This window comes from Boleophthalmus pectinirostris, unplaced genomic scaffold, assembly GCF_026225935.1.
Source record: "Boleophthalmus pectinirostris isolate CB_2022bp ecotype Guang Dong unplaced genomic scaffold, ASM2622593v1 HiC_scaffold_20, whole genome shotgun sequence".
NCBI classification, from domain to species: domain Eukaryota; kingdom Metazoa; phylum Chordata; class Actinopteri; order Gobiiformes; family Gobiidae; genus Boleophthalmus; species Boleophthalmus pectinirostris.
Genome location: NW_026571153.1, coordinates 15,091,159 through 15,105,077, shown reverse-complemented (window position 1 = coordinate 15,105,077; position 13,919 = coordinate 15,091,159). Strand labels below are relative to the sequence as shown.

Below are 13,919 nucleotides of genomic sequence, written 5' to 3'. Positions count from 1 at the left end.
GTGCTGTGGGCCATTTGTTGCGAGCTGTTCTATCCCGTAAATGTTTTTTTCTTTCTTTTTGTGTGTGTGTTTGTGTGTGTGTGATGTGTTGTCTTCAGCGGGGGGGTCAGGGAGGGGTCTGGTTCCCATGGTGAAAGCAGCAAGTTACATAACACCCGTGGGCACCTATTACAGCTAATCCATTAGGGAGAGATAAGGGGAGAGGGGCGTAACCATGGAAGTATAGCCTCAGTGGTTGAAATTAAAAACACAAACACACCAACAAAATAAAGAGACATAATAAATGAATAAAAAATTATATATAAAAACCATTAAAAAGTGATTTATGGTTGAGTGGGTAGCATTTTTGTATCACTGTTGCTCACGAAATGTATGGACCATAGACTAATTGATTTAATTTTTACAAGCACTGTAAACACATCTTAAGTTTTAGTCAGCAATAAACTGTGCAAATACTGAACAGTCAATATTTTAGCTATTATCTTATCAGCTTTTATCTGCTATTCGTCTTAAATATTCAACAGTGACCGATATGTTGTTTTGGCTGACAACTTTACATATAAGCAAGCCCATCAACAGAAATTTAGGTGCCTGGAACAAGAAGACTCAAATGGGCCTCCTCTAATATGAGTTAATAGGAAGAGGGTCCAATTCTGGGCCCCCTAAAACCCCAGAACTCGGGACAACAGCCTCTTTTGTCTCTCCCTGTCAACAGCCCTGGATATAAGACATAAAACTTTATTTGAACTCCAAAATTTTATTACGCAGCTCTCTTTGCAGTGAATGGGGTTGTGGACAAGTTAAAATAATACAGTTTGGAGAAAAAATATTGGCAGAGCTTAGCGGTCAGTGGTTGCTCTGATTCTGAGTAATCTGTTATTCATCCGCCAATCAAAATCCCATATTGGCCGATCTCTAATTTTATCTGTGGCAGTTTATGCTGAATGTTAAGGAATCAGCCGGACAGCAGCCAAACTGAAGCTACTGAAATAACTGGCACTAAAAGAGCAGTAGTGGTCCAACTATATTTAGTCACCCCACTGCTTGTGAACCAAATGCCAATGACAACACACAGAACAGAAGTGACACCCACCCACCCAGCCACTCATTCACTTGGATCAGACTGCTGCCCCCTCCCCAGACCACAGCTCCAGAGCCTGGGATACAAAGCACCCACATCAGGGGTACCATCCGGTGTGACCTTCTGAAGCGCACCCAACAGGACTCACTCTAGGTACGAGTTAGACCCCATCCCGGGTCCTTCAATACAGGTAAGACATCACCCAAAAACTGCAAATACACTGTGAAAAAAATCAAAGTGGAGCATGCAATGTCACTTATATTCACTTTGGTCATATATGACATTGAAATAACACATATATAATTATAACAACTGGAGCCAACTCATCTATATGGTTGTGTTAACAGTGGAATTCTACTAAAATTATCTCCTCAGAATAAAATGGGCAACCAATATGTTGTCATTTTTCACTAAAATGTGTATTTTATTGGGCCTAAATTATTAAATGCGCTGTTTTAGATTTATCAAAATGAGCAACGTAATCTTACTTTTTAAATCACAAAAAAGCATATCAAGTGTTTTTTTTTTTTCTTTTAGAGATATTCAATACTAAATTTGCTTTAGTTAAACAAAATACATTTCAAAATTCTTAAATCTTCTTGAGGTGCCCTTTGTGCACATTCACGACATACCTACAAGTGCCAACTATTTAAACTTGTCCATCACTCCTTTGCATGTTGTTTAATTTCAAACATATCGACGTGCCAACCTCCTGACACAGCCGGTTGCCATGTCTGATGTTTTACAGCCTCAAGGTTATTTAAAGGGATGTGCTAACTTTGCCCTTTTCACGCTGCTAATAAATTCACCTATCCGGGCTTGTCTTGATTGGCTAAATGCTATTATCTCGTACATGTGTTTGGCTTGTGTGTTTGTGCAGCTTGCTCGTTGCGGGGGGGGCTGATTGGTTTCTTGTGTCTCCAGGGGGCGCCATGTCTCAGTTCTGTACCATGACGACCAGTGAGAGGAAGTTCCTCGCTGCAGCCATCTGTAGAGCGGTGCAAGGGCAGGAAGGTATAATGTATTTATAACACAACCACATTGCAAACCCTATGGACATGTGTTGGGATTTTCATTCTTAACATACTCTACGGGACGAAGGGACAACGTAGTCACAAAGCACTTAATTATATAAATAGAAAATATACTGCAGGGAGTAAAAAGAAACTAAATTCCTCCAGAAATATAAGACACTTTTAGTAAATGAGATGTAAAAGGCGCCATAATCAATGTGTGAGGAGTATTAAAACAAATCTATAACATGCCTGGTCCTCCTATATTATAACATTACCTGACATAGCACTGAAATATGTTTTTTTCCCCTAATAACCAATAACACTGTTGTTATTTCAACCAGATTAATTTCAACTTTAGTTTGCATTCACACTTGTTCTGTCTGCTCCTGGTTTGAGGCCAGTTTAATCCTGACTTGGTTTGGTCCAGTTATAGTTCTGGTTTTATTACTGGTCCAGGTGTAGTTTGTGGTTTTGTGCTGGTTTAGTCACAATCTTGATATGATGTATGTATGTGCAATAGACCTTATAAAGCAGGGATGTCAAGCTCAGATTCACAGAGGCCAAAATTAAAAACTGGGATTAAGTCGTGGGACAAACAAAATATTTATTGAAAAATTTCAACAACATCTCCATGTTTTCTCTTCTTTCGAGATATGTAACATTAAACCTTTTCTTATTAAAATAAATATTTAATAATAGTTTTGCTTAAACATTGAATCCAGAACAAACATAATATAAAATAATAACAACATTTTAAATTAATAATGTCTCTATAGCCTATCTATAGCCGACTGTCAGCTCTAATATATATTTTATATGATCTCATGGGCCATATATAATTATATCGCGGGCCAAATTTGGCCCCTGGGCCTGAGTTTGACTTGTCTGCACTATAGTATAACATTACTACAGCACATCACCTGACATAGCACTGAAATATATGTTGTTGTTTTTTTTCCCCCATAATAACTAATAACACTATTGCTACTTCAGCCAGATTAACTTGACACTGAAATATGTTTTTTTCCCCTAATAACCAATAACACTGTTGTTATTTCAACCAGATTAATTTCAACTTTAGTTTGCATTCACACTTCTGTCTGGTCCTGGTTTGAGCCCAGTTTAATCCTGAGTCCAGGTGTAGTTTATGGTTTTGTCCTGGTTTAATCATAATTTGGATATGATGTAAATGCAATGGACCTTATAAAGCATTATGGTTTGAAAAACTCTTAGTGCTACTAACAGAATTTCCTAGAAGAGGAGATACTGAGACCTTCCTGGCTAGTAAAGGCTAAATAAATACAATTTAAAACATTGCTATTAATATCTCTTTTAATATTGCTATTACTGCACCATGTAATGGCAAAAAAATACTTCTAATGTCCATCTTATAAAACAAATCTTAAAGTATAAAATATAATTGGTTCTAATCTATAAAAAGTATTGAGTTACATACATGTGAACATATCCAGTTACTGCTTTCCATGTCTGATTATAACTGGCGTGTAAATATACGCTTGCTAAATGTTTGACCACTTGCCGCTGTAGCAGTTGCCGAACCTCCCTCCGTTTTACGAGCGGTCTATAAATATCTAAACGAATACTTTTATGAGTAACTTATCCTTTGTCGTCCTTTTGAACACGCTATTTCAGGGGCGAGGACAACTGGGCGCCATATTGGATCGGCCTGAGGGTCACTGACAGCTGAAAGATATTCTGGAAAATCATGCATCTCTCATTCGCAGTATAAGGACTGAGATATTTGAGTGATCAGCATGCAGTAGCAACCACGCTGGGCTAACCGCAAAATGAGCTCTCAACACCAGTGGATTAAGGCGGGTTAATTCCTCGTTCATCACAGTGGCAGCAAAACAAAGTCAGCGTTTTCTCACTCGCCAAAGCATAAGAGCGTGATTTGTGTTCAATAAAGTTTGACAGGGGAATTTAAAGGGAAAAAAGACTCACTGGTCATATTATTAGGTACACTTGTTTTAATGATCATAGTTACCGATTTTATGGTTTTAGGACTACCACTACTTAGGCCAATCAATTATACATATATGACAAAATATAAATTCTATTAAATAAAAACCCTGACAATGTACTGAAAGTCTCTCCCTGCTCTTCACCCCCTTCCACACTGCCTGCTAACTACCCTGTGTAATAAAGCTCCCCTTTCTATTAAAGTCTACAAACCAAAACTGTAAAACTTAAGAAAGTTGGTGTTCATTTAAAGGTAACATAATTAGTGCTACTACTACTACTACTACTACTACTTCTTCTTAATGCCATGGTATATTACTTTTTAGCCAAAAAGTGAGAGATGTTTTATTCGTCCTAGGGGGGGCATGACAGAAAATAATTGAGAAGCACTTTACTGTAAGTGAACTTGCATCTTCACAAACCTGACTCTTATTTGTTCCGCCTACTGCTTGTTTCCATGGAAATGTTATTTCTTTTGGCAATAATTTTCCACAGTATGGCATAAAACGTATCCATGTTATTATCCTCCAGGGATAATGTTCTGAAATGTGGAACTAACTTTCTAACTTTCTATTTCCATTGAATCATGTAAATGATGTGCCACCACCACTACTTTAAGTTATAATACAAATCTTATATGGTGATACCCAAGAAAAAAAAAAGTGAGTTCCCTTTTCAAATAAGCTTGTTTCTTTTTCTGTCTGTTCAGATTTGGAGATAGACCTGGGGAAGAAGGTTAGCGCGCCCAAAGACATCATGCTGGAGGAGCTCTCCCTGGCTTCAAACCGAGGCTCCAGACTGTTCAAGATGAGACAGAGACGATCTGAGAAATACACCTTTGAAAGCATCCAGAATACCACCAACATAGAGCTCAATGTAAGCACACAGCACTGGACGATAATACAAAACAAACATACTAACATAGACTGTGTGAAAGGGGATATTGTTATACTGGCCTGGTTTTCAAAAACATATTGTGTTAAAGCAGCACTATATAACTCTTAGGGTCAGAGTTGCCTTGACATTAAACCTACAGTATCTATCTCCATGGAGGCAAGCAGATGATGCCTCTATAAAGTCAAGATGATCAAGATGATAAATGTGGAGGCAAGACTTTCCACAGGTATCAGATCTGTGGAGAGGCAAGCCTGCTCACTGTAAGAATGCATATTTTTCTATGTGTTTTGGAGCAATACAAACTCATGCCAATGAGTAAAGGAAAGATAGAGGCAAGTTTAATACCATATTGTGGAACATTCCAGGTAAAAGCAATAACATTATGGAGACAAGCAGGTGTCCGACTCTCCACCAGATAAGTTATATAGTGCACTTTAAGACAATAAATGTCAGTAAAAAAGTTAGTTGTAACGACACGATGAAGTAGGTTATCTTAAACAAGGATTCGCTTTTTTTTTTAACATAAAAGAATACATCTCTTATATCCCCATAAACTGTAAAAGCAACACTTTGAGATGATACACAGTTTAACAACTTACCTATAGTTTGAAGGTATACCCTTCAAAAGGTTTAAGGTTAAATATAACATCGTGATTCCTCTCTCATTCTATATTCTCAAAAGCACACTTCATAAATAACTTTAGTTTGATTGACGGGAAAGTCATCCATCTCCACTCTGTCCCCTCAAAAGCCCTTGTACGGTGGTGCACTTCCTGACTGCACATTTGAGAGAAAGATTAAGTACTTGCAGTATTTATTTGACTCATGCTGTGGGCCCAGGCACGAGGGAAGGACTGTGTAGTTGTGTTAGCCATAAGTACTTTATTATGAATGTCCCTTTGTGGTCCTGGTTGGATCTGTGCCAAGCCAATAGTTTTCTCTTCCCAGCAGCGCTTATCTTAATCTGACCCAGTAACACATAGGAAATAAATTATATACTCCAGCACTTAGTTAAATCGAATCAAGATGGACTAACCAAGTTTCAAAATTAATTATCTGCACTAGTTACTGTAGATATCAGTGAAGGTTTTACTGGCCGTTCTGCCAGGGTTAAGGAAGATAAAAGCTTTACAACATTCTTAATATTATGTTATAATTTTAAAAGTAGAGCTGCTGGCACCATTTAACTATCAGAGATTCACAAGAATAGCCAAACTCATAATACACAGATGTTGAGCCATATTGTTATTAGCTTTGGTTTAGCTCTATGAACTTGCCATATTAATCTTATGTTCTGAAGTCCTTTTAACTCACATGTTTGGGGTTGAATAATGGCATAAATTTTTTATAGTAAAAATCATTTCACCTCAAGACAGTGGACTTTTTGTTCAATTCTGGGCTGATATTTTAAACTATAGTAGGGTTGCAGTAATGTTTTGTCCTGACTTTTAACATAAACAAAATGCATATATATTTTTTTACTATTTCTCATAGTTTCCCCCTGTTTTTATTTTAGTCTTCTCCATTACATAAACCAAATTATTATGTCACAAATCTACCCAATACAATACTACTGACTAGGAAATTAACGATATCCAAAACTCATGGTACGGTATTGTTATGATATGCATCTGATAGTACGATATTTATTGCGATCTTTTGGAGAAGCTATTAGAAGTGTGGGTAGGATACTTCTTGTTTTTGAAATATCTTGACAAGACTTTGGTGCGAATCATTACTGTCATAATCTCAAGAATTAAAGTAAAAAACATGTTTCTTTGTGTTTTGTGTGCTGAAATGAATCAAGTAGAATCCATTTTTTTAACTGTTGCTACTATAAAACAAGGCATTTAAACAAAGGAACTTGTAATTCGATATATTCGATATGTGACAGCCCACGATATTATTGTGAGCCCTTTGACGATACAATATCACGATATTTCAGTTATTGCTACACCCTTACTCCCTACTACTGACCACACTGTTATTACATGTAGCCTTTTCTTTTAATGCGGTGCAGCTCCACATGCTTGTTTCCCTTTGAAGTGAGCCTCTCATATCTTTGTTTATGGCTCAGGGCTGCACAGACTCATTTTGTTTCAAGTTGTCAACATTTCCTGAGGAAGTCCTAAAGTAAATCATCATAAATATCTGACCATGTGGTGGGATGAGTGGGATACCTCAGCTGCACACACTGTCCTGTCCTCAGACACAAAGATTCTAGTGTTAAATAGTGCACAATAATGGATTCTCTGTGCGCTTGTTGTTGGTAAATGCAAATGAGATAAGATAAACGCCCCCTCAAGAGATACCGTCCTTGGAATTTTTCATGTAAAGAAAATAGAAAACAATCTCATAAGACATTGGTAACATTTTGAATATTTTCTATGTAAAAGTTGTAATTTATTTTTATTTTTTTTATATATAGTTGTATTTGGTGTGGTTTGTTGAGAATGAAAACACTCTTTTGTTTGCATAGAGAGGGGAAAGCATTTAAAGGTGCATTGTGTAACCTTTCAGGTGTGGGTTCTGTCAAATTTTCTACATGGAGACATTATTGCTTTCTCTGGAATGTTTCACGAGATAGTATTAAACTCGTTTACCATAATAAAGCTCAAACCAAGCTACAGGTCATGTTTGTGAAGAGGCAACCCCTCTGACTGTAAGAATGCCTGTTCTTCTAGGTGTTTTTGAGCTTTAAAAAAATAAAATAAATAAATACATGTCATTTAATAAATGTACGGTAGAGCTGTTTAATGTCATACTGTGGAAAATTCCAGGCAGAGCAATGACATATTTATAGAAACAAGCAGGTGATGGACCCCCAACCATAAGTTACATAGTGTACCTGAAAACAAAATCAACACATGTAAACAGAAGAATTAAATGCAATGATATTTAGTAAGAAAATATAATATTCTAAACTTTTGATTCATGAAAGTAGCCACCTTTGGCAATTAATCAATCAATCAAACTTTATTTCTATAGCACCTTCCAACAACCAAAGCCGACCAAAGTGCTGTACAACATTAAAACAAGATAAAAAACAATAAACATCATACAAATAGGTCAACAAAGGCAGATATAACAGCTGAACACACTCATGGCTTGTTCTTTTTAAAATAGAATTTTTGCTGTTTTCAAGCTCACCATCTTTTTTTTTTTTTTTTCCTGAGGTAGTTTTGGCAGAGCTTGGCTTGTGTTTTGTTATCTTTTATCTTTTTTTAACCTCTGACTGTTCAGTTCTTACCTTTGTACTATTTCAAGCTCTTGAATGGCTTGAATTGCAATAAATAACTGGAAAAACTATGGTGTTCTAAAACTTTTCACCGGTAGTGTACAAGAAAACATCTCACCTTGTAAACTGCTACATATTAATATTACTACTACTTACGACAACAACTACTACACTCTATTGTTAGATCCTTTTTATGGTAGTTTTATCCTGTGGCACTTTCTTTAGCATTTCATATCAATGTGCTAAATGATCCTGCACCCCATTAACAGCCTGAATTGCTCAGAGCCATTTAAAATCACAGTTCATAGATGATTAGTATGACTGTATTCACTTATGTCATATATTGTGTTCCTTTTAGAGCACAGCCATTTCTCAGACTGTGGAAGAACAAACTTCAGAGATACAAAGCAGTGAGACCAACTGCGCTGAAGACGACTCCACGGCCACAAGAACTGCCCCAGACCCAGAAACCATTGCCCCAGGTGGGTACATAAGTCATATCCACAGTTCTGGGAAATTCTGTGGGACAGCCTGGTGACCGCTCCCTCTACCACGAGGGAACTAATCTCATTCATCAGTGACGCATGCGAAACCAAGGGAACTTTTTTGTTACACTTACATAATCTGCCATGTTTATTTTAATTCGGACAAACAATACATTTCTCTGATTGACTAATTTGCCTGTCACTAATGCTTATCCATATAGCAGTGTGTTGTTTGGCAGGCCTGCCTTAGTCCAGTATCACTGAAACTTAAATTGTATAGTTTTTTTCTTAGAGGGTTTATTTTTATTGTGTAAAATTATTAGCAGAGGTGAGTAGTACTAAGTTACATTATTTCAAGTGATGATTTAATGAATTGGTACTTTTCTAGTAACACATTTTTACTCTTACTTGAGTAATATATTTTTCAACATAATGGTCTCTTACTTACTTCCTACTGTGAGCAAGTCTTCAAATCACAAAAGCTGTGTATTGACTATATGAAATGATTTGAACATTTGTGATTCTTGCACTGCTTCTTCAGATATAATGTAGTTTTACTCCATTTTATTGTGAGTCCATCCTTTGGAAATACCAGATTTTAGGCATCATTTAATACAGTATTTCCCAAACTTTTTTTCTGGGGACTGGTATTTTAAAAGTCACAAACCTTCACGACCCAAGTCAATAGACATTATTCATCATTATTGAACATTGATGAGGATATTTTATTGTTGACTGAGTGACCATGTCTCTCTGAACAATTAGTTTTACTCAAGTTTTAAACAATGAAAAACAGTCATTGAACTAGCAATAAAAAGGATCCATAAGTCGCCTATTTGGACATTAAATGTAGCCCTTTTTTTTTTCTTTTCAACATTCAACTAACCTACATGCAGATCGTGACAAGACAACCCAAAAAAATCTCTTGCGACCCACCTGATTTTCATGACCCATTCTTTGGGAAACACTGATTTAATATATTGTCAAATGACTTTGACTTCGAATTTTAAATCAGATTTAATTATCAGATTTAATGCCCAGATATTTACTCTTTAAATTACTCTTATACATGAATAATGGATTAATATTATCTGATTATTAGTTGCCTTTAATCATAATAATTATAAAGCTGTATTTCTTCTGAGACCAAACTTTATTTTTACATTTCCATATATTCTGTTTTATGTTTTTTCCATCTACACAGTGTTTGATAAATTTATAGTGACACTGCGTATATGCCCTCTTCACCACCGCAAATCTGCCAGGCTTTGATAAGATTCAATTGTTTCTTATTGTTCCCACACAAGCTTTGATCATAGACCCCAACAGTGTTTTGTTTTTGTTTTTTTGGTTTGGAGGCTAAAGATATTTTCCATACTTTTCATCATCTTACTCCCAGCTGTAAATCCTCCCACCTTTGCACAATCAGCTGTGACCATCGCTTTTCAGTAAACAGTTTGTTTTTACCCGAGAGAGGAACTTCCTGCTTGATACCATCGATTTCCTGTCTCATATCTTTGGCTGGTACAGAAGCCTGTGACTGTGATCTAGACCTGTCTTCTTCATAAGGGATGGGGTTATTTCTGGAGACGAAGCGTAACTATATGTAACTGTGATGTCACTACTCCAGGGTGAGGTCAGACTGGGATCAAATTCCAGTAACCCAAAGTCTAAATATACTTTTCGAATGTATATGACTGAGCATTTGTGGTATGTCAAAATATGTCTGGAAACTGCTGACCTAAAAATGGCCTTCTTATGATGTGTTCACAGTACTTTTTTTATGTCCGTAAAATCAATAAATAGAAAAAAGAGAGAATTGGACTGAGGAGAAACTACTAGTATTGCTTCAGTTTTGGAAATGTATAAAAAATTCAATCCTTTTGGAAAAATATTGCAATTGTAATGGAAGAAGTGTTTGGCTATAAAATACCCAATGACCCATGGGTTATGTATTTGGGCTTGCTGCATGAAAACAAAATTCAAACTGAGGACTTATATTTGTTTAAAGTGATGCTCTTGGCTAGTAAGAAAGCAATAACAAGGAACTGGCTGAAGGATGACCCTTTTAAAATTACAGCAATGGACAGATATAATGGAGGAAATATATGGAATGGAAAAAATAGCCTATTATTTGAGACCGAAAGCTGGTAAATTTGAAAAGCGATGGTCCAAATGGTCTATTTACAAAGCTCACTCGAATGTATGAGGTTTTTTATTTATAAATTTTTTTTTGTAGAACTCCAGAGATAGTTAGATCTTGTATGTACATTTGTTAATATTTTGAAAAAGCACAAATAAAAAGTAAAAAAAAGAAAAAAGAAAAGTATTGCTTTAAAATATGATTAGTCAACAAGAACAACTGACAAATGAAAAATCACAGTTCCTGTCTTTTATTACTACTGCTGCAACTTTATACTTCCAATAGCCGTCTTATATATTTACTATTCTAACTAAATTCCTACTCCTATGGCAGCTTTGAAGGAATATTATGTAGCTTTTCTGCTTGTTTGCTTAGAGTTGTTATTGCTTTACTAGGAATATTCCACAATTTAGATTAAACAGTCTTGTAGAGAGAGTGAGATTGTTTAATGCTATGCTGTGGAACATTCCAGACAAACCAATAACTTCACTTCACTTTATACAATTTCTATTTTTATTTTACTTACTGTTTTGTACTTCATGACCACTGGTGCATTCTAAAATTCTCATTCACCAGATAAATATTTATTAAAAACAATGGAATTTTATTAGGTTGTATCACTGATTCTTTCCTAAGACCCAGTCCACGTCCCTGTTTGGTCTGAGCTGCTTCCTTCTTGGTCAGGGCAGAGCGTAAACTCAGGAAGAGGAGGAGAGGGGGATTGTTCATTGTGAGAGATGGGGACGTGACTCTCCGTGGCTCTTACGTAAGGCTAGGGGCTTGTGAGGACCCCCACGGAGCAGCGCCGCGTTGAGTGATCGTACATTGGATTGGCCTCTCCCAAACACACACACGACTGCAAATCTGGCAATAAACGCAAACAGACATGGCAAGCCAATAGACAAGCTGGGTGGATGCCCTTTACATTGTTTTTGTGTGAGCCAAAATGATATTATCCACTATTATGAGATTAAGAAAAGCGTTAAAAGAAGGATTATGAAGTGTCTGCCATTGTGACTTGGTGTCATAGAAGAAGAAAGTGGTTGAAAGTGTTTAATTAAATAAAACTAATACACAGAAGCAGAACAAAAACTGTAATAAACTAAAGGGCAGTAAAAATACACATTTATAGGGGGAAAAATTGTATGTAAACAGTGTGTAAATATGTGAAGGATGGCCATTACTCATCGTAAATGACATGTGTTTCCAGGTTATGGTGGTCCCATGAAAGACCTCCCTCCTGAAAAGTTCAACAGCACTGCCATCCCAAAGTCTTACCACTCTCCATGGCACCAGGCCATCGTCAGTGACCCTGCTCTGGCTGATACACTCACCACCCGCATGCCCGACCCCGAACAGCAGCCTGATAGACCTGTGTACAAGTGTTTCAACAGGTAAATAATTCATAGAACTAAAATCTACTTTTAGGCGCTTTTAACATTGGTGTAATGGTTTCCCCGGTTAATGAAACAGACTATTTTCATTAATTCGTACATTTGAGTTTCAGTTTTGGTCTGACTGCTTAAAAAATTACAGTTTTCACATACACTCTTCCCCATCCACTGCCTTTGTTGGTGTTTCCGTAAATATTCTGACTCTTAGGCATTGGATTAAAATGTTGCACTGCTATTTCCAAAAACTAATAATGAGCTAATAAATGCTTTTTCTATAGTTAAATTGTAAAGCAAACCCATTTTGGAACATGCAGTCTTTGAAAAGCTTTGTCATTTAGAAAGTTCTTAGGGTTCTATTCTGTCTCGAATTGCAAAAAAAAGTAGTTTTAGTCCAAGTTACATCATAATATTTCCTATGATTGCAAGATAACATCATCAATGCCATGCTCTTGTTTCCTCCAGGGTGGCGACTCCATTCGGCGGCTTTGCCAGGACGTCCAGCCCGGTGCCCCCTCCTGCCCGTTCGCTCCCAGTGGACGTGGCCCTTCCAGACTTCCCTGAGCTCCAGGCCCAGACCGCCGCCGCCGCCACTGCGCCTCTCGACAGACCCTCCTTCAACAGAGCCGCGTCAGGGTGGGTGTCGTCCAACCAAGGCCCCGCCCCCATCATCAACTTATCCCAGCCGGACTTCATCCCCGAGTCCGACGACCTATGAACTTCTGATGTCACAAATCTGGTTACAGTTGTACAGAGTAAACCTCCACAATGCATTTGACAATATCATTTTTAATTCAAAACTGGATTACTTGTACATAGATGTGCATATCATCATCAAACATCTTTGTCAAATAGAATAATGATTTTGTTTGTTTTGGGGCGGTAACGTGTTTGTTTGTGAATAATAATGGAACACAGCAACAAAAATGCTAATTATTCCAGTTAAATTGTACAGGAAAAAGCCATACAGCAATATTTCCTTTTTAAGATGATTACATACATACATTCAATATTAGACATGATGGTGTTGTTTGGTTAATCACTGCTCATTTATAACAGTGGCAGCAAATATGTATAGAAAACATGGGTACTGTCATGTAATCTAACCAATGAAAGTATAATTGTCACTGTGTAGTTATTTGGATAAACATGATAATTGGTTGAATTAAAATATTATTTATGATTGTAGATTGACAACTTAAATGCCTTGATGGATGTCTCTTTATTTTCAGACTGGTTCAACTTATTTTTTGGAAAGACAAGTTTATTTGTACAGAAGTAATTCAACGTGCTTTACAGAACAAGAATACATTCAAATCACAATATAAACAAATAAAAATATAAATAAGTATAAATAAATAATATCGTAATATAAATATAAATAAATCATATCATGAAAAAGTTCAGTTCTGAAAAGTTCTTTCAGTCAATATAAGCCTTTAAAGGGCCTATATTACATTCATTTTCTGGTCTATGTTATAATGTGTCCTCTCCAGAAACATGCCTGGAGTTGTGTTTTGTCTCATTCACACATTTAAAACACAAATTGTAAATCAAGTTTTATTTTATTTTGCAATTTTTAACATATAACAGACAGCAGCACATTAATTTGGGCTGAAGGGATAATACAATTTAAGAAGTTACCTGTATATATGCAAGTTGTACATGTAGTGAAGTGCACCAAC

At 36.5% G+C, this 13,919-nt stretch overlaps 1 protein-coding gene across 1 annotated transcript; it reads left to right on the top strand.

Moving 5' to 3' along the window:
• The first annotated feature begins 924 nt into the window (after window positions 1–924).
• Window positions 925–13,381, top strand: myoz2a (myozenin 2a). The gene is made up of 6 exons (XM_020923907.2): window positions 925–1,271; window positions 2,006–2,095; window positions 4,790–4,956; window positions 8,574–8,697; window positions 12,054–12,237; window positions 12,700–13,381. The coding sequence occupies exons 2-6, from the start codon at window positions 2,014–2,016 to the stop codon at window positions 12,950–12,952; spliced, it is 810 nt and encodes a 269-aa protein (XP_020779566.2). The 5' UTR covers window positions 925–1,271; window positions 2,006–2,013; the 3' UTR covers window positions 12,953–13,381.
• Window positions 13,382–13,919: the final 538 nt, after the last annotated feature.